The sequence below is a fragment of the Coptis chinensis genome, chromosome 3 (genome assembly GCF_015680905.1).
Source record: "Coptis chinensis isolate HL-2020 chromosome 3, ASM1568090v1, whole genome shotgun sequence".
NCBI classification, from domain to species: Eukaryota; Viridiplantae; Streptophyta; class Magnoliopsida; order Ranunculales; family Ranunculaceae; genus Coptis; species Coptis chinensis.
Window position 1 is genome coordinate 110,981,867 of NC_141458.1, and position 21,496 is coordinate 111,003,362.

Consider the following 21,496-nt stretch of genomic DNA (forward strand, 5'->3'; position numbering starts at 1 on the left):
CCCTTGTTTTGTTTTCTTCTTCATTTGAGAGACATCTCATTTTCTCCCATGTGAAACATCAAACCACATTTACTTCATTTTTATCCACCACATTAAAACAAAGTGACACCTTGCCTTTTTGTCACTATTAACACCTAATCTAATTAATTACATGCAAGGTGTCAATTTTGCACCAATAATTTGTCATTTTTGTCTTGACATGCTCCATGATTGATGACTCATCCAATCTTGCGGGCCCATATGGTGGGTCCGATGTGCAGTCCAGTGGCGGTCCGGTCTTTGGGCAATTTTACAACTTTCCGCCTATGTGTAGAGTTCATCATACGATTGTCCGAGCAGCTCACTTTGTCGCGATTCGAGTCCCGGTTCAAGAGGTAGGAGCTTGGGAAGTTTGATGCTTCTCAATGGATTTGGAAGAATTCATATACATGTCGCTTCCTCGTGCTTTATTGCGTTTAAACCATATTTCCATGTTTACTCGCGAATACACGCAAAAAAGTATGAAAATATATTTATTTTATGATTATTAAACACATAGTTAACCAAATTTATATGTCTCAACGGGGTTTCATAATACACTTTTGGGTGCTTATCAATGATCATGGCTTTAGCTAGTCCTTCTGATTCAATTTAACTAGTATTACCCCCCTAGATGAGCCAATTAGGATTTTCCCCCTATTAGATGGGGAAATTAGGGTCTCTTCCCTAAATACACACAAAAAAAAAAGTCAACTTGGGTTGACCGTGTTTTTTGTGTGTGTATTTGGGGGGGGGGGAGACCCTAATTGCCCATCTAGTTGGGGGGAAATCCTAATTGGCTCATTTAGTGGGGGGTAACACCAACTAACCTTTTTTTTAAAAAAATATATATGCATGTCCAAGAATAATGAAATTCAAATGGTTTTTAATATTTTCCTTTTTTAGGTTCGAAAATTTTAATATTAAGTGCATGTACAATCAACTAAGGATCGCAGGGGGGGGGGGGGGGGTGCTTCCAGATTGATGGGGAAGTAGGTGTGAGAGAGAGTGATGGAAGCCACTCCAGAACCCCCCAACCCCCTCCCTCTTCAAAACCCTAACCCAAATCCTAACCCCTTCTCTCCTCAAAACCATAACCCAATTACCATTTCTCATCCAGCTCCTTCTACCCAACCACCAGTATCAAATTCTCACCCTCAACCTTCTCATATCTCTTCCCAAGCTCTTCAAACAAGAATCTCTCTCGAGCAAAGAACATGAACCTCCCTCTTTAAAACCCCACCACCATCTGCGGGAGTGAAGAGCTATGCTACATCAAACCCACCTTCTTTGATGATGTACGTATTGGTTATATATTGAAGAACCTATACTAGAAGAAGGAGTGAAAAAGTGGGAAGACAGAGTTGTGGGTTTTTTCTTGATAAGAAACTGCCCTACACTCTAGTCAAAGAGAATGTGAAGAAAAGATGAAAGCTTTTGGGAGATAGCCTTGGATGGGGATATCTATTACTTCATGTTCAACATTGACAAAGACAAAGAAGATGTACTTGATGGTGATTCTTTCTACATTGCAGGTAAATTGTTTGTCATAAGGCCATGGACAAGAGAAGTCGATGACAATCGGGGCTCAATCCAAAATGTACTTATATGGGTTAAAATTTTCAATGTACCAAAGCAACTATAGAACAAGAAAGGTCTGAGCTTGCTTGCTAGTACTATGGGTAAACCTCTTTTTATGGATAAAACAACATAAGGGAAACAAATGCTCTCTTTTGCAAGAGTTTGCATTGAGATTTCAGTTGAAAAAGATCTCCTGTCATCTTTGAAGATAAAAGTGAACACGTACTAACAAGGTTATTTTTATTCCTCTAGAGTTTATTTGGAAGCCTTTAATTTGTTAAGATTGTCAAATGTTTGGGCATAACAAGACTGGTTGTGAAAAACAATTACCAAAATTGAAACCCAATAACAATGCTATTACAAAAGAAAATGTAGGAAATGGTGAGAAGAGGTATGTCCAACAGTGGAAGATGAAGGAAACTAAGAGCGCAGAAGACATTGGTAGTGCTGAACTGTCTAACATCGTGATTAGTTCTAGTACACCCCAACAAGTCCTTAGTCAACGCGTGATTGAGAGTGGAAGCAACTTGTTGCTTGCACATGGATCTCAGGGTAGGCCATCAACTACAATTGTATTAAGTAACCAAGGTAACATATTTGCTAATGATACAACTGATGTCCAACCATCTGCTACTATACTTGGAGACTGTGTAATTGTTGTAGAAACCAAAGCTAGTCTCCTTGAAAGTCCACCTGTTCTTGTTAACAAACACCATCATATGTGTGAAGCTTTTGTGGATACAAGTGAAGATGAATACCCATATGCCATTGATGAGGAGGATAGTAATGAGAAAGAGATTGAGAGTGTCTTCAAAGACCACTTTACTTCGGATACAACTAACAGAGTTGAAGGCATTAGTTCTCAATCTGTTGAGGTTGGCTATAAAAATATGGCAACAACACCCTCGATTATGGCGATGAATGGAGGACTGCTATGAAACCAAAGAAAGATAGTAAGTATAAACAACATTCTCCTGGTGGTATTGATGATCGTACCATCGCTATGATGAAAAAAGCTTCATCTATGACAAGAAAGAAGGTTAATAATCTTGATGGCTTCATTAAGGAGGTTTGGGATGACTCAATGAGATTGACATTTGCTTGCATCCATTGTTGTAGCTTCTTCCGAGAATTTGAGAAAACCCAAAGGCACATTTTGAAAGATCATCCGGCCTTGGTTACACAATTTGTAAAATGAAGTAGTTGTGATGTACTTCTATTATAATGTTATGCTTTGAAGATTCAATTGTGTCAGGCTCGAAGCCTTTGAAAGTGATGTATGCCGAACCTTCCTCTAATGACAGAAGGCATGTGAATTCCTATGTTTTAATGATACAGGTAGGGGTCTTGTAACGCCCGTATTTAAAATATGCATTTATTAATTAATTAATTAATTTATTTATTTAAAATTCGCTGGATTGGATTTGGGATATGTGGGCCTGATTTCGGGGCCCGAGTCTATGTTGAGCTTAAGTTTTAAACCTGAGAGTATATATTCATATTTTTCTAGAGAATAGGGTTTGGAGATAAAAAAAAAATACAAAAAATGGAGGCGGAGATAAAAGCTCGTTGGCTAAAGCGTTGGAGCGCGACGATTTGGACTACGAGGCATTCGTGGTGCCTTTTTAATACAAGTGAGTAGTTTAGATTTTCTATTATTTTACGTCTATACAGAGATAACTGTACTGTCTAAGATTTCCGCTCTTGTTTTCTTCTCATTCCCGGTTGTTATTCTGCGTATTGTCGTAGGGTTAAAACTTGGAGTATTGTTAAAACCTGTTATATATTGGTTGTTGTTCTTAATTACCAAAATTTATTGAACTGTTGGAATTGAGGTCGTTAATGGTGCGCGAGCCCTCACGCCCAAACAAACAGTGGTCCTGTATATGATTTGGAACTGTTTGTATTTTATTTTTTTGGTTATACTCTTGTTGTGTTGATTGAATTACTGATTGGTGGTAGTGGGGGATGTCGGGATTGAAATTGGGTGGGCTGTGAAGCTTGAAATGTTCATTAATGGCGGCACTAAGAAAATCGCCAGTAAAATTTATGGGAACAGTTATTGTTGTTTTTGTGTTGATTGAAGATTGGTGGTAGTAAGGGGTTGATGTTTGGTTATTGAGGTTTGAATGGGTGTTGTTAATGGGTGCTGTTAAAGCTTGGAAAAAGCTTGGAAATGGCGTTAATGGCGGTCGGGGGTTGAGTTTGAAGGTAAGGGGAATCGGGTTATGATGGTATCGGTAGATGGGGGTTTTTCATGTGGTTAAAACCGCTGGGATGAGGGTGGCTAGTGGTGGCCGGAATTCGCAGTGGAGGCGGCTGTTGAGGAAGAAGAAGTGAGGAAGGCGAACCTGTTAGTTTGCTTGGGCTTTGGGCTTTGGGCCAAAGCCTTTAGTTGTGTTAGTTGGGCCTTAGTTGGTTTTTCTTTGGGCCCGATTTTAAGTTGTTTGGTTGGTCCAGTTTTATTTTACTTCTTTTGGGCCCGATCACTGAATTGTTTGGGGCCAGTTTCTAATTTTTATTTGGGGCAGCCCATAAGACTTAATAGAGATCCAAATGGGTCTTTCAACATTTAGACTTTTGGGTTATAAGATTTGGGTTTGGGTTTGGCTAGTTGGGTCCGAACCATTACCTTAGTCATGAGCCCAAGAGCCATGCACCTTGACCTTAGCCATGAACCAGGGATATGACCCTGAACCTGTTGAATATGGAAACGACAGTTTGACTTTGACATTGACCGTTGACCGTTGATGGTTGACTGTGGAATGTTGACTTTTTCCAGATTTTCACATATTTAAGAATATGGACAAATGTAGTAATAAAATAGTGTCGAAATTTTATAACCTTGTTTGTCATTATCTAATTAAGATTTGACGTAAGTAGTGTGTAAAACATATAAATATTGGCACGTAACAAGAAGGGAATTCTGATAATAAGGCTTAGATATATATGTTTTTATGAGTATTAAACTACATACGGACATAGATTTATGGACTTTAGATTTTTGGGCCTTGATTGTGGACTGTGGACTGTTTAATTGTGCTACGTTTTATGTTGTAAATTGTATGGACAAATCAAATGCTAAAATGCTGTGGAAGCTTGTATAAATTTGGTTGTCATTATCTAAGAAAGATTTGACTTTGATATTGTGTATATTTTGACACGTGACAAGATAGAAACTTTAGGAGATATAATATTCCTAAAACGCTATAAAAATGTTATGCGATACGTTCGAAGCAATTGTGACATTATATAATATGTTGGGACATATATATTAAATGCAATAGTTTTGGAGAAATAAATGTATAAACGCTCCATTATTTTTATCTGTGAGATGCTACTAGGAGGTAGTAGAGTATTGGTGGATATTTCCCATGGGATTGTGGTGTAGTGCAATAATATATTGGCACGTGAAATAATGAAAGTGGTTATGAGATATATTGAGATATTTTTAAATATTGTGGCTTAGTGCAATAAGGTATTTGACCTGCACGTGATATAGTGGAATGATTATGAGATATAAATGTATGACACTTGAATAAATTACGTAACGAAAATCCTAGAACCTAGCTACCACAACTCATGTGATTTGCCTTTGTATGGGCGTATGTGATATGATTGGCCCTTCTGGCGTTTCAGTGAATCTGAATGGCCTTACGGGCATAAGTAATTTGATTGGCCCTTCTGGCGTAGCCGAATAGTGGCTTGATTATTCCGTTCGCAAAATTAGAACGAGACGCGCGATATTTTATGCAGTATAATGGCAGTACTCACATAATGGCTTTCGTGTGAGGGTTACCTGGTGTGCGGCATCCCGCTCAAGATAGTTACGCACGGAGTGGTTCATTATGTGAGGGGAGGCATGTGGATGTACATGTTCGGCGTTGAGAAGCGATTGTGGTAGCTAGGGAAACTAGGTAAGACATAGATACGATGTGATTTTAGGGACACGCAAAGAAAGCCTTAATTAATATAATTATGGTAATATGTTGATTAATGATATATCTTTAGATAGATGATTGTATATGATTTTGCAGAAGGGTGGGTCAAACTAATTACTTGTGCAGAGACGACCCACTCTGTAATTGAGCATGAAATGCGGTAAGTATAGAATATGCTTGGCTGGTTAGTAGTTTAGTTATAACCTAAAACCTCGGAGGAGAACTAAATGTCTTTGTATTATTGTTGGGAAGCTAAGGCGCCTCAGTGGAGGAACTACCTGCCTTAATTATTGTATTTAAAGATATGATGTTGTATTATTCATTGGATGTTAAGGCGCCTCGGTGGAGGAACTAACTGCTTTATTTAGTATGTCAATATATGTATAAGTATATATTGCATTTTAGAGCTACTCACACAAGCATTTTTATAATGCTGACCCGATTTGCATGTTTGCTTATTGGGTGTGTTCATTCAATGAACATAGTTGATAAGTCTTGACAGGTTTAGTGTTGAAGAAGGTTGGTTGCTGCTTGTGGTTTGCGTTAGCGTCGCATTTCAAGATAAATTTTGTTTTCCCTTGAGGTGATATAAATTTTCAGTTGAGACAATGTTATTTGTATTCTCATTTGTAATTTTAAATAAAGAGTTATTGAAAAGAGATTTGTAACCTAATCTTATTTGTGAATTTTTGTAATGAAGAGGACTTTTGTTTAAGTTAAATTTTTTATTGGTTTTTAATTATCCGCATATTTAAACTGTTTATGGGTTTTTGGAAGTTGAGAGTGCATCACACCTCGAAAATCAAGAGTCGGAGCAAATATTATTTTTTCAATTTAATTAAATTGGGGTGTAACAGTCTGCCTTTAATCCCAAAATCTATTAAAAAAAAATCTTAGGGACCTTTGTGTGCACATTTGGAGCCATTTTAATGTGCTTTATGCACTCAACTGCCTCGAGCTCGATCTTACAGAATGATCAATCAAATCTTAATAGGACTGACCACGAAAAGATCATTGGCACATCGTGTCTTATTGCTTCAATTGTTGCTTTATCTTTCACTGTTGTCTTGTTGGTAACTACAATAGTAATTTTTTTTCATTGAAGTCATTAGGCATTAGTCATGTTTCTATTTGGGTTTATTCGATTTTGGCCCCACTTTTAATAGGGTATTCATCGTTTGGCTCCTATAAGTTGCTTAATTCGTTTTTGGCCCGAGTTTTGTCAGTTGACTGAGTCAACTTTAACTGTTCTGTATCATATTTTCATAATGGCAATTTAATCCTTTACGTGACTTGCACACGGAACTTGTAAATTTAAGTTTCGATTTATTTCGATCTTGAATTCCAATACAATTTCATTTCGTTGATTTCTATTTAAATGACCATCTAAATTAAAAAAATCGACGGCTTGGATGTTAGTTTTTACGTACATATCACGAGAAGTCAAGAAGGAGTTAGTTTATAATTAGGGTACTAAAATGACTAATTAACAATTACCCTAACAATTAGGGTTTAAGGTTACTTACAAAATTTGGTGGTTTTTTTTTTTTTCAATTATAATTTATTTGTAAAATTGAACATAAATTGGCCCAAATTATACTATATAAATTGGGGCTTTTGTCAAATTAGACTTCTATTGTGCATATTGTACATAAATTGGCCCTAATTACATGTACACAAATAGGGGCTTTCGTCAAATTAGGGTTATATTGTGTATATTATTGAAGATAAATTGGCCATAATTACACGTAACAAATTAGGGGTTTTATCCAATTAGGGTTCTATTTTGCAAAGTGAACACTATGAAGTTTATTGAATTGTGGGATTTTAGTATATTTTAAAAAAAACTATTCAATTTAAATATATTTTTATTTTTGGCTCATCTTTTAACAAAACTTTTAAGCTTTTAGCCCCTCCTCCATTAAAGGACTATGGGAACAACATTCAAAACTCCACCCTTGGATGCTAATGGTAAGATTTCAACACGTGTCATTGTATTTTATTTTAAAAAAAAAGTCACGTGTGGCACATGTGAGGGGTATTTCGGCTATTTGGAAATTATAAGGAGCAAAACACACGAAACAGTTAAAATTGACTCAGTCAACTAACAAAACTGGAGCTAAAAACGAATTAAGTAACTTATAGGAGCCAAACGCTGAATACACTATTAAAAGTGGGGCCAAAATCGAATAAACCCTTTCTATTTTATCTTGAGATTCATTTTTGTTCTCAATAATCTAGAGGCGAAGACGTTGGGTGATTTCCCTGAGCCTATGTCTCTGAGTGTTGTAACGTGGTGTCATTCTTACTGGCATTCTGCAATTGATACAAGAACACACGCTAGAAATAAGTGCAACTTTTGCAAAAGCAAGAGGTCTCGTTGGATACGCCTCCCTGGTAATGTAAAACAACATAGGTCTTCTTCTTTTACTACTTAATTACTCATTCCTTTCTAACCATTAGTCATCATCTCTACCTCGCAATATATATCATATATGCACAGAGCTAGCTTGAATGTAATTTCCACGCTTAGTACATATTTCAAGTCTCAATTATTAATTTTTATAGCAGAACTAGATGTTAGATATAGTATGTAGAAGGGTATTTATGTATATTCTTAGTGTAGGGTTTAGTATATATACTCTCAATTGTAATAGTTAGTTAACCAAGTGCATATATATGCAATGTAGCATCTTTCCTAATACTAGAAATGTATACGCATCTATTAGTTATCTATTAGTAGCTAACTATTTATTTCTTTTTTGCTCGATATTAGTAGATCGATAACTAGATGTCATATGAAACTTAGTACTTTGATGAATAAAAGCTGAGTTTAATCGTACAGTTTTTGGTTATGTTCTCTTCCAGTATGTGAACTTATAACGAGCTGGTTTTACAGGGAGGTATAGTAATTGGAGCATGCTGTAGCTTTCACTTATGGGCAATGAAGAAAAAGGGTCCAGTTTTTGTTTAAACCCTTAGTCCCATTAATACTGTCTTCTCTGTTATTCTTGCTGATCTTGCCTTAGGAGAGTTCATTACCATTGGACGGTACAAGTAACTGTTCCCCATTACTCTCTTTATTAATTGATGAAACAACGCACCTATTGTTTTTGCAGTCTAGTTGGAATGTTTCTCATGTTCCTGGGCCTCTATGCTGTCCTATGGGCAAAATCAAAAGAAGACATTGCAGTTGAAGATGAACTAACAACTAAAACTACAAGAAAACAAAACCTTTGGAAATGGTTTAAAACCTATCAATAGCGACAGTTTTTGCGTCAGCCATAGTACAAAATATCAGGATATGGGTATTTATCGATATTCAATTTATAGATATGTATCGTAGATATATCTCCCTCTTTGGAGATATTTGACATTGTTTCACATGCAAATATCGTAAATATATCCAAAATATCAACAAATATCGTGGATATTGTAGATATTTCTTAATATATCATGATACATTATTTATATTTATTTGAAATATAATGGTAAATATTAAATAAAATTGTTATATACACAAATTATCACCAAATATATCCAAATATCCCCAAATATCACAAATATTGTTGAAATATCACCGATATTTATAGTCGTATATATCTCTGAACATATCGTGATATTTATATATCTTTCTCTGAAATCTGGATAGATATCCCCAAATATTGGGATATATCGGGATATTTTGTACTATGGCGTCAGCTATTGCCACGGCAGAAACTATTGGATAATCCTTGACAAAAGGTCAATTTTTCCTAAGGTTTTGGTCTGCGTGGGAAAAGGTCAGTTTTTCCCACGGTTTTGGTTCGTGGAATCTGCTATTTTTGCTACAGCTATAGATCGTGGGAAAGTTATTTATTTAAAAAATAAAATAAAATAAAATAATAATAATAATAATTGATATTTCAATTCTTAGATCTTTTCACTTGCAATCCACAAATAACCACCAATCACCTAGCAAAAAATTTACACCTACAAATAACCACCAATCATCATAACCATCCTACACCTCATTAATTATCACGAAAAGATTTACAAAAGAAAGCTAAGGATTGAATTAACCAAGATCCCGAAAACAAACATGTTAATATTAGGTATACAAAAGTTAATCATCCATGCAGGCAAGCCCAAGCCACTTGTCCTCCCATTAAATATCCCACCACATAGAACTTAGAACCCAAACACAACTGATAAGCAAGTTCTTCCATATCCAAAGCAGTGCTCTTCACTGTCCGCTTCGGATTAGGATCACTCTCTCCATAACCAGCTCTATCGAAAGACACCAAATAAATACCTGGCTCTTCCGCAAATTTCCTATAAGTACTCACATCCAATCAATCAATTCAAGTATCAAAGAAACATACATGCACCCAAAATAATAACCACGTTCAATGAATTACCTTGGACAAGAACGGTACATCATGACAGCAAGAATCAAATCAATGAACAAATATAATCTTATATTTGGCCTAATCTTTCGATACACCATACTCCTTGTATGCTAAATGCCTTCCATCCTTGAGCTGTATTCTAGGGGCAGTAACAGGTGGACCACCAGGGGTACCACAAATTTTAGGTGGTGGTGGTTGAATGGCCTGATAAGTCCATGCCAAAAATCCTACCAACAAAATCACTAATATAGTCTTAAGCATCCCTTTACATGTACAATCACAGATCAACTCACTACTCCAATATAATGGGAAACCAATTATTGCTGAATGAAACAAGAATTTAAAAGATACCTATTAACTAAAATCATTATATATAACAGAAAATGTATAAAATATTACCTGAAGGGAGAGTAAAGGAAGATTTCTGCTTTGACTTTCTGGTATGGGCCCTTGCAGATGCAGTTTAGACGATTGAAAGTACACCATTTCCCAAAGAAAGACATAAACTAACATACCTTGGGTACTAGTACATCCATAGCAGCCACTGTTCTCAAGTCATCATTAAGCCTCATGTAAAATGCTTTAAAATCTTTGGGATAGTTGTACACGATAACATGTTTTTTGAACATGACCTCTGTGAGGTATCTGCACCATCAGGAACACAATCAGCTTAGAAAGTAAATCAACAGATTAACACAAAACTAGCAATCATTTCACAATATCTTCATCTACCGTTCATGTTCAGATGCTAGATCTATTCCCCATTCCACCTTTTTCTCAAAGGTCTTGACCTTTTTCTCAAAGGGAGTTGAAGAAACCATTTCCAGATGGTCTATCGTTGTTTTGTCAAAATTCTTCACCATGAACTCCATATCATCCCGACAATGTTCTAGTAACCATTTACAGAGAAATTTAACATATTCCTCCACACAGTTCATATCATCCTACAAGCACGGAAACTTCAATAATTGCCCACTGAAATACCAAAATTCTTCCAAACATAAACATTAGAACCATCAATAGGAAACTATAATGCAACATTCCTATATTAAGTTGTCAAACAGATCAAGAATTTTTTACACTAACACGGGAGCATGATCACAAGAGATGAATTATGGGTCTACTTGGTGAAGATCGTCAAGTCACTAAAAAGAATTTCCCCATAAAACATCATACTTTTGAACTCCTCAAGCTTCTTGAAATCGGGCTGTAAAATTAAAAAATTTGGGCTGTCTATTATATGGAAAACTGAAAGATGTAATTACGAGAATGACCCGACTAGGGAGGGGTAATCTGTTTTACTCAAAACTGAAACTATGGGTTCGATGGCGTTAACAAAAAAAAAAGGTTAATCTAGGGAGATCATGAGATAATTTTTATTCTGTGAACAGTGGACTACATGAATATCTGACTATGTTTGATACAAACATTTTTTTGGAGGTTCAACCAGTGTGTTCTAATGTGTGTATGCACGTGTTGTTGTATATCATGAACATTTTATAAAGCTGGAGTGTAATCATTGAGTCAGTTTTATGCTAGTACAATTGAAATGACGTAAAATAACATCTCATACCTCTAAATCTGCAAATGCTATCTCAGGCTCTACCATCCAAAATTCTGCGAGATGCCTTGATGAGTGAGAATGTTCAGCTCGAAAAGTTGGTCCAAATGTATAAACATTGCTAAGAGCACAAGCAAATGTCTCAACCTGGAGCTGGCCCGACACTGTCAAAAATGCTTGCCGGGCAAAAAAATCACAAGTACAATCAATCTTCCCATCCTTCTCTGGGAGGCCAGGTTTGAGTTTAAATCTTTCTTCTAGACGTGTCAGATCATCCTTGGCCTTCTTTAACTAAGTCACCAAATCAGTTATATCTTCCTTTTTCGCTTTAGCAGATTTGTCTGCCTCTCCTTTCTCCGAGACAAGTTTTTGCCAAAGAAAATAAAATTGAAAACCAAAACCAAACTGGTTCCCAGAACAAATTAATTAAAATAACGACTGTTAAGAAAAACGAAAATTACTCTAACCACTTCATCTAATGTTTGATTAAAAGCAAAAAAATGAAGCAGAAAAATTGAAAAATTCTGTTCTTCCAATTTTAAAATTAAACCCTAGAAAAAAAAATCGGTGCTTAAAATTACTAATAAAATGGTAAGTTCTAATAAACTTACTACATAATCATGAAAATAACAGATAAAAACCTCATACTTGAATTCCAGATAACTCATTCCACCGAGAAATTGGCTCAATACCAGCATCATCAAACAGATTTTGACGCAAAGACAACATTTTAATGTTGATAATCTATTAGCTGTTAAATCCAACTCAATTAAACTAATGGAATCTCAATTTGATGGGACTGGAAACCCTAGAGTGGTGGCCGGTGAGAAAAGAATAGAACTGTCCAGTAGTTTTTTCTTCCAAGTGTTTTAGTGTTGGGGTCTACCCGCACAATCTTAGAGATTTAGAGCCCTACCCCCACGGTCAAAATGGGTGGAACAACTGTCAAAGTTAAAAATAACGTACCCACGGCCCAAGTAAACAATTAAACCGCGGGCTAAAAGAATTAAAGATACGAAACTAGGAGAAACCTATTTGCTACGGTCAAAATTCGTGGGAAAATATGCAAGGGTTTATGACTGGCAAAAAATACCGGGAATCCGTGGGCAAAAGTCCATTTTTTTGTAGTGAAAGCTTATGATATAGAGAAGCCTCTCTTGAGCTAAATTAAATTTAGTTCGTGAATGTATTACGTCTATTTATGTGTTGTCTGGGCATAGAATTCCTAATTTCCTGTGTAGTTTCTTATAGTCACACCAATCCACTTTCAAGAAATTCAACGTAAGAAACCCAAATTTCAAGAGATAGAAACCCGTCCTCTTTATACAATTACATATATATAATTATATACATAAAGAAATGACTTATGTTTGAAATCTTTCACATATGTGGACATTAAGAGTGAGTGAAAGAAGACATACATTTGTTCAGCAGTTCCATGGGCCGTGGGGGGTGTGGTGCGCTGGTCATTACCACGCGTATTCTACGAAATTACAGAAAAGAATAACTCAAGTCGTAGAAGTAGGTAAAATACATTTATGGCCCAAATGAAATAGGGAAACAAGAGAGAAACGTGGAGGGAGATCAGAACCTTCGACTCCATTATTTTTTGTTTTTCTTGTTCCTTCTCTTAAACTTTTGTTTTTCGAGTGGTGGAGTTGGCGGCATTAACTGTACATTGAGAAAAAGTCGCCTCCTTCGCAGCCTCGGCCTCATTTTCTTTCTCAATTTCGTTTACATGCACCTGGATATATCAGAAGAATCCAATAAGTAAACCTACACTGAGAGAGTGAGAGGGGTAAGGTGCATACAACCAAGCAGCAGTGACATCAAGGCAGTATATACCGGAAGGTATGACTTCACAAGAGGTAACAGAACTGCCGTGTAGTCAGCCTCAGCAAAGAGGTTGATTTTGGTCTCCAGATTACGCATTTTCCTGAGCAAATGCAAGATCAATGCATCGCTCTTCATGAGCCGCAAAGGAGGAGCAAAGTGATATAAAACCTAATGGCATGGTCCAGGGAAACAGAGTATTGAGTGGAAGGCGCACCTCCAGATTGTAGCTTTCACTAACTCTCCTGAATGTTTCTTCTATGCAATTGTCAACAGGAGTCCATACCGCCAAATAATCAGTATGAGAAAATTCACGGTAAGAGACACGACCGATCAAAGTTTTGCTTTTATGTTCGTGCGCGGCACCTAGTTGTCGTGTATGTTCTTCAAAAACACCAAAACAGCTCTCAGCTCATACCATTTGTCAGAAAAGATGTGTTTCGTATCTTCAGAAAAAAGACCTACAATAATCTCTAAGATGTCTGTTTTGAGCTCCTTTATTGTAGGAGAAAAGTTGTTCATCAACAATATTACTCCCAAAAAAACAATAATTAGGTAAATTCTCAGATGGCTGTCACTACTCACCAATTCTTCTGGGAATGAAGACTAGGATAAAGTTAAAGTACAAAGCTAGGTAAAAACATATTCAAATGTGAATACCTCGAGGAGTTTTGCATATGTACATGCGTCAGGAAATGTGCAAATAAAAGGAAAGTTCATTCTTCCTAAAAGATTTCTACTCCTTCAGTCGATAAACGAGAAGATCTCTTTCCGGCAAGTAGGCAGGCATGTATTGGCATGTGAGTTCATAATGTAGATTGAAGTGGCGGAAGCAACACTTAATCGAAATCTACACTTTATAAAACCCTAAAAGTCTCACCTTTATTGATAATCACTCAATAATTCATAACACACGAAAACACAACTAAAAAAAAAAAACCCCTAAACCCTAACTATAATCCCTTATTTATACTAACCCTAGAAAGCATAAACCAATAGGAACCGCGACATGTGTCACAACTAACTAATAGACTCAAACCATGGGCTTGGACTCGACTAAGGGAGCATGCCCATGACACTGAAAACAACAACTAATGTTCTACATCAGTTCAACTTTAGGGCTTGCAAGGTTTCAATCTTAGAGGATTTAATTAGAGAAGTTGAAGCCAAAGAGAAGGACTGAAAAGTCCAATGCACTAAAAGGTGTTCTAATCATAGGCCAATTAGCCAAGTTTACTCAACCTTAGCTATAAAAGCATAAATTGGAGTTCAAATAAACAGAAGGCATCTCAAGTCATTGCAACGTTTGCACGAAGGATCTGTGTTAAAGAGCCCTTCTTGTATAATAGTGAAGCTTCATAATTGTGTTCTCTGGTTAGGTTTATATAAAGTAACACATAAGCATCAAAGTGCTTGGATAAACAGCTCTGAGAAGTCGACTTTGAATAACTCCACGGTTATGTACAATGGGAGTTTGTAGATCTATTGACAATACAATAGCTATTTCTGTTATGAACTAATGATAATGCTTCAAATAAATGTAGTATGTGCTCAAGATGATTGAGCTTTAAGAGTTATAACTGATGGATGAAACATAGAGAAAGAACATACAAGCTGCCAGAAAAAAGCAGAATCAAAGATTTAGTACTGCGAATTAACTTGACATTCTCTTCCAATGCCATTTTCTCCATATTTAAAAACCAAACCAAATACTTGAAAATGAGTTGAAAAATACCTATGACAAGTCGATCTAAGTACTCTCCACCGTGAATGTTCAAAAATTGCAGTTTGAGATATAATGGAATCGCAAGCTTAGATAACCATGTCAAACAGAGAAGTATTGATCTTTCACTAAGCGTAGAGTACGTACTCCAGTATTTTTCAATCCCAGGTCCATCTTTCGACCAAGCTACAAATTCTTTACTTGTTTACTTTGGTACAACTTCAAGAGTTCGGTTACCTCATTCTTATATTTGATCACAAACCTCTCCAAGAACACTTTCGACTACAATTAATGCTTTACCCATGCTAATCTTGCTTATCCAGGCCTTTGACATAAGCGTTTGAAGAACATAGCATCTGCTATGATTCTCTTTTCCACATAGTGTTAATACAGTTGTGTTCTTGGAAATATCACTGCAGCCCCAGTTCAGGGTATTCAATTATTTATGAAGAAATCCATTTCTGAATTGATCTTCTTCATTGAAGCACCATGATCGTGAAAATCAGTTCATTGGATTTGTGATTTGAGAGACAAAACTGAAAATGGGCGAAATCATGAGAAACTACTACATTTACACACAAGCTGACAGACAAAGCACAGAATGGTAAACTTCTACAAGTTGTTTATAGTTCAGAAACTCGCTTCTTAGAGTGATGCACATAATGAAATAGAATATTACAAAAATGAGATAATAATACCTCTGACAAGTTAGCAAAGAGCATCCATCCAAGGAAATAGCATTCTAATAGAAACATATTATTGAGCCATGTGTTTATGGAACCAAGCAATTACTGTCAAACTGAAAAAGTGTTGATATTTGAAGTAGCAATCTACAATTCCTCAATCTCAGAACCTTCTTTGGAAGAAGTCTTCGAACCTTGAGTACCCAACTCAATGTGGTACTCCTCCAAGAGTGTGGGTTCCTTGTGATGAAACTTGGTCACAAACTTTTTCAAGAACACATCTTCTGCTACTTGTAATGCATAGCCAACACGAGTCTTACTTATTAGACCCTTTGAGAGCAGAATTTGAAGAACATAACATCTAGGAATGACTCTCTTTTCCAGGCTGTAACTGATAGCAACTGGGTACGTGGAAAAATCATCTGGAGTCCAATTAAGTGTATTCATGAAGAAATCCAGTACTAAATTGATCTTCTTCACTGAAACGGCCATAATGGAGGGATGCTTCTTGAACATGGAAAGAACCTCATCTATTGAGAAACCAAAACTCCTATAAGCCTCCAACTTGGTGTCCCACAGAGGCTTCTTCATCCCACATAGCACACTTAATCCGTTAATGAACGCCTTACTTGAAGGAGTAAAACCCATTTTCTTAAGTTGTAATACCATCTCACTTAACTTGTTGGGTTCATATGATAGAGTTTGAGGGCTCTTCACCATCAATTTCGAGATGTTGGATTTGGGCATGCCATGATCTAGCAGGATTGCTATGTTTGCTCCCATACTGCCTTGAATATTACTGGGCCACTTTAAACGGTTAAGAATGACAGCAACATCACTGTCTGTTGCCCCAAAGTTTCTAAGGAAATTGATGGAAGGGACTATATTCTTCTCTAAGCTTACCACCAAAAATATCGGGTCCCTAGAGAGGAGTTTACCAAGATTGGGTCCTGAAATGCCAATGTTACTGAAATAGTCAAGCTTTGGTTTCAACGTTTTCTCGGGAGAGGCTCGGAGAAATCGAGGGTGGGTAGAGACGAGTTTTGAGATGTGGGCATCAGTGAAACCATAGGATTTGAAGAGGGACACAACTGAGTCAGGTTGGGTGGTGCCTTTGTTGAGAACAATTATTTTGGAAGCTCTGAGAGCTGATTCTGGGGATAAGCCACATGAGTTTGTTAGGTAATCTATTGTCAAATTTGGGTTTTGAGTAGATAGGAACCTAATGAGTAGTGGTGATAGGTTATGAAGAACCAAATTGTGGTGGTGAAATTGGATTACTGAACTAGGCACACTTCTGACTCTAGAGATTAGATTTCTAGAAACAAAATGATAAAACATATTTCAGATACAAGAAATTATTAATTGGAACTTACAGATTGGTCAAAATGAGTGGATCAGATCTGAAACGGTGAAACCCCAATTTGAATTTTATAGGTGCTACGACACAAAATCTGTGCCCTAAATCGGCGAAAATCAAATTCTATGGTTTACAAACTTTAGGTTGGGCCCAAAGTTTAACCACTTGGAGCGGGGGTTGGGTCAATGGGTTGCAATGGCCAATGCCGTTAGATATTCGGATTGGCTGCCAGGAGTCCAGGACACTGTTGGTTTGACTCGTATTAGGCTCCCTTGGGTGCAAATGAATTCTTTGGAACAACAAGGAACCAAACTGGGGCGTTAGTAGTAAGGCTGAGTCCAATGGTCCAAACTCTGTATCTGCAAAACTGGGAAAAAACCTTGTTTTAAGGATAAGGAGTATGAAAGAGTGCTGTATTGGGCGCCACTGAAATTAGATCGGGCAGCCTCCAGCCCAGCCCAAACAACAAGGTCCAAACAAGAAAGCCCAGTACACCCCCCCCACCAAATTGCAAACCGGAAAAACCTATTCCTTCGGTCATCTTTGTCGTCCAAAACCCTTCGACATTTGTTATCGCAATTGTATGAGAAACCAACGGTATCCTCCAGCTGTCACAATAATTCTGTTAGTGTGAAGAGGTGATGAGAAGTTAGTGTAAAGAAACGTCGACATAGTGTGAAAGAGCAGAGAAACCAACGGTATCCTCCAATAATTCGACGTTTGTTATCGCAATTGTAAGATCATCACTCTTCGGCAAGCAATCCAATTGAACCCTTCAACAATCTAATTGAAACAATCCATAAACGAGGCGATCCAATTCAGTTTTAGTGAAGTTCTTCAATCTCTGCGAATTGGTTGCGAGTTCTTCAATCTCTGCGAATTGGTTGCGAGTTCTTCAATCTCTGCGAGTTTTTCAATCTCTGCGAGTTCTTCAATTATTTGCCACAATATGTGAAGCATATGTGTACAATTTCTGCCATTCTTCTGCGAGTTCTTCTGCGAGTTCTTCATGTCGAACCTTACCTCGTGAGAAAGCTGTAAGTTTCTCTTCTTTTTTTTATTATTTCCCCTCCAATTATAAGTCATGTCTGTATCATTGAAGAAAATTTTTCTTGTTTGAGTTGTTTCAAAGAAATTATTGAAAACACCTGCATAGTGAATGCAAACACGAAATTGACTGTTTTTGATGGATTAGAAGGAAAAAAAAACACGAAATTTGATGGATTAGTTCTTCATCTTCTTCATCTTCTGCATCTTATTTTCTCTTAAATTTCACGTCAATTAGAAGGAAAAAAAATTATATGTAGAATGTTTTAAAGTGTTGGCTGTTTTTTGTTTATGCAGTTTGCATTTTTTATTTGGGAAGAATTTTGAGCGTGCAACTAGAATAGTTGATCAAAGAGGTGTTAAGAGAATTTCACGGTGAACCCGATGGTCGCTTTTTTTTTCGGTACATTACATAAATCTTAACTTTTGTTTTCTCCAGTTTTGTTGTTTGTTTATGATATTATGATGTTTGAATCTTTGTGTTAAGGAGAAGTAGTTGGGTTTCTTTACAGTTCATGAACTTTTACTTTCTCTCTTTCTTTATGACCTTATTTAATCCTATATTCTACTGCAAGAACCATATTCCAAGTGATGTTGTACACTTGTACATATTTCATGATCCCAAGTATTCCACTTTATCATGTTAGGCCGTTCCAATTTGATTAGACTTAGAGACTGTAGATGATTGTCTAGAGCATCGATGATAAGAGTGTATATAAGTACCTAGAGTTCTGTTATTAGGTACTTATGGTTTTGGCTTTAATAACACATAAAAGATAGCAGCTATAGCATTTTGTCAATGTAACCTAGTTCTGAAGCAAATAAGAGAGGGAAACTTACAGTTGACATGATTGGATTGACCATGCTACCTCCATGCAGAGATTCCGGATTTGAGTGTTCAAATGAGGTTGGGGTGTTCAAACCAGTACATCTACAATAGATCTTGCGTGTTCTAAAATTCGTGGGGTTTTTCTTTTTCTTTTTGTTTGTATTACGCCTTTCTAAGTGTACAACTACAAAAATAATAAATTATCATCCCAATTATCTGAGGTTGGCAGAGTCCAGCTTTTATGCTGTTCACATTAGAATGCCACTATGCCAAATCTAAGCCTGCGTCAGACTGAAAGTTTCCTTCAGGTCAGCAACCACTTAAAAACATGAATACTGAACCAGTATAACTAGTATCAGTTAGTCATATAACAGTAATTGATATGAAAAAATCTTCTAGGGCTTGTATGTCATTCCGTCATTGCATTATTTGATACAAGAAAAAGAAGTATTATTTTTTTCAAATTGTTTTGGTATCAAAATTGATGGACAAAAGAGTACACGATATACGCACTAATTCCATAGTGTTTGTGAATTGTTAATATTGTACAAAAAGAATCAATGGAGATAATGAAAGTGAGGCCCCTTTCTCGATATTTTTGCATGTTTTATGTCATTGTCGTATGCGCCACTAGGTGTATTTGCCTTTTCTATGAACTTTTCATTGAACTCATATTCCGCATTGTCTTGATGGCGCTCTGCATATCTGAAAAAACCTTTCTACAGTTGCATGTAATTGATATGTCTAAGGCATGGATTTTGATTTTTGATTACTATTGAGAAAATGAAAATTTTCTTCTTAGTAACACCCTTGTTAAAACACAGAAGTTCCATATAGAAATGGTTAGTAGGTTTTTAACCCAAAAGAGCGAAAGCGGTCCAAGAGAACCCTTCGAGATGGTAGAGAAGAGTACAAGCATGTCGAGGTTTTGAAGTTGTAGTGTTCCTTGTGCCATATGATGATACAGTGCGTAAAGTAACATGCAGAATGCATTTTACGATACAATACCGTGTTTTGTTTGACACGACGAAGACAGGATAAGCATTAAAGATTTGTATTATATTCTTAAAAATAGAAAATACTTAGAAATGTATTATGTGCTATAAGATACCAACAAGGATGTGTTTCCAATAGTAGTGTTGTTCTTTATTAGTAACAATTTGGTAGCCGTTATAAGCATGATTTAGAAGGTTGTGGTCTCATTACTTCATTCGTATTTGCTTGTGCCCATAAGTGGTCTAGTTTGTGAATATGGTATATGTATAACAACTAGTATTGTTTCTTCTCGTAATTATCTAACAATATAAGAAATCACTTGAATGTCGCATGCATTACTGCCAATCAGGGTTGTTAGAAGGACTGCTTTGCTGTGTTAATTATCCAGATCTGAAAATAATGCTTTGAAACAGCGATGATTTTGCTTTTTGTTCCTGTTTTGAAAGGTTAAAACAGAACACTTGGTTGGTCGATAGCTAAGACAGATTGGGGTGGCTAGGAGGTTTTTCCTCATCAGCCCCGTCTCTAATTACTTTCACCATTTTGCTAGTGTAGTAAAACTGTACAGGTGTCAGGTGGCTAGAAGGTTCTTGCTCTTCGAAAGCTCCTTCTCTTATTTACTTACTTACTGCCACCATTTTGAGCCCTTGCTCGTGTTGTGTCAGTTTTAGAAACTTATTCAGGAATTCCTTTTGGATAGTAGTCTTGCATGAGCATGAACACCTACTTAGTTTCACTCAGTCTGTAAGTCGGGGGAGAGTTGAATTTTGGATGATGCTCTTTGGAGTAGTGAGTAAATATAACCTCCAGTTAAGTAAAAGTGTGCAGCACTGTCTGCATGAATGACAAAGCGTTTTGCTATTCCATCAAATGCTTCCAGTCAAAAATAGAACTGTATATCATTGTCTTCAAGAATGACGAAGCAGAGGAGTATGTCAAGCTTGAATAAAAATTGTAAAATGAACTAGGTAAAAGAGGTCTGAGATTGTTGTGGTTCACTTGAGTATCGCTTGTAGAGATTAATGGTAAAAGAAAATAGTAAGTGTATTATGAAGTGTTCAAGCTTGGTGGAAAGTGTGTAATAGCTTCTGTTTTCGGTTGTTAATATAATTCGTGATAGCTTCACTATTTGAAGAAATAACTATTTGTAAATTTGTACAAACAACCAATAAGATAAATTAAAAGGCTTGCCTTCATATCGGAGTGACTGTAAGCCGTTGAAGGGCATTTCCTTGAAGCCTTAATGGAGATTCATAAGCTTTGCCTTCTCGCAAGTCATGGTGTAAGCCTCCACTGCCTTCTAAATAGTTGTGCATTCAATTAAATTTCGACAATACTTGATGGTACTCGGTTTTCAGAGGTATTAACTATTAACTCACCTATTAAGGAACAGTTTACAACTGCAATTATGTAACTGGTTCTCTGGTTATGCATCCTTGTACACAGACCTGCACCTTAGTTTCAATTCTTGATTGTGTGACATCTAAACTCTCTGGCAACTGGTTTCTACTCGACGGATCGCTGCGTGAAGAC

General features: G+C 36.6%; 2 protein-coding genes and 1 pseudogene across 9 annotated transcripts; all 3 read right to left on the reverse strand.

The window, feature by feature from the left end:
* Window positions 1–9,412: 9,412 nt before the first annotated feature.
* Window positions 9,413–10,194, reverse strand: LOC147512952 (uncharacterized; annotated as a pseudogene).
* Window positions 10,020–13,465, reverse strand: LOC147512953 (asparagine--tRNA ligase, cytoplasmic 1-like). Of its 8 annotated transcripts, none has more exons than XM_086595939.1 (6): window positions 13,338–13,465; window positions 13,084–13,236; window positions 12,914–12,975; window positions 11,505–11,842; window positions 10,664–10,875; window positions 10,040–10,576 (listed from the first exon to the last, which is right to left on the reverse strand). In XM_086595939.1, exons 4-6 carry the CDS (start codon window positions 11,538–11,540, stop codon window positions 10,438–10,440), a joined length of 387 nt encoding a protein of 128 aa, XP_086452065.1. In that variant the 5' UTR covers window positions 11,541–11,842; window positions 12,914–12,975; window positions 13,084–13,236; window positions 13,338–13,465; the 3' UTR covers window positions 10,040–10,437. The 8 variants fall into 8 exon arrangements, 5 of the variants coding, with proteins under 5 accessions (XP_086452065.1, XP_086452064.1, XP_086452067.1 ...); XM_086595938.1 differs by having other exon boundaries at window positions 11,505–11,897; XR_015215142.1 differs by lacking the exons at window positions 12,914–12,975; window positions 13,084–13,236; window positions 13,338–13,465 and having other exon boundaries at window positions 10,020–10,158; window positions 10,331–10,576; window positions 11,505–12,892.
* A 2,185-nt stretch (window positions 13,466–15,650) lies between these two features.
* Window positions 15,651–17,301, reverse strand: LOC147512954 (uncharacterized). Its single transcript, XM_086595936.1, has one exon. The coding sequence runs from the start codon at window positions 17,070–17,072 to the stop codon at window positions 15,879–15,881; it is 1,194 nt and encodes a 397-aa protein (XP_086452062.1). The 5' UTR covers window positions 17,073–17,301; the 3' UTR covers window positions 15,651–15,878.
* Between the last annotated feature and the right edge of the window lie 4,195 nt (window positions 17,302–21,496).

Excerpts from the sequence above, each read along its gene's own strand:
- LOC147512953 (XM_086595939.1), bottom strand. The coding sequence starts at position 11,540 with ATGGTAGAGCCTGAGATAGCATTTGCAGATTTAGAG. Across the intron at positions 10,876-11,504 it reads TAGCATTTGCAGATTTAGAG|GATGATATGAACTGTGTGGA; the intron begins GTATGAGATGTT and ends CCGTGCTTGTAG. Across the intron at positions 10,577-10,663 it reads CTAGCATCTGAACATGAACG|ATACCTCACAGAGGTCATGT; the intron begins GTAGATGAAGAT and ends CTGATGGTGCAG.
- LOC147512954 (XM_086595936.1), bottom strand. The coding sequence starts at position 17,072 with ATGTTTTATCATTTTGTTTCTAGAAATCTAATCTCTAGAGTCAGAAGT.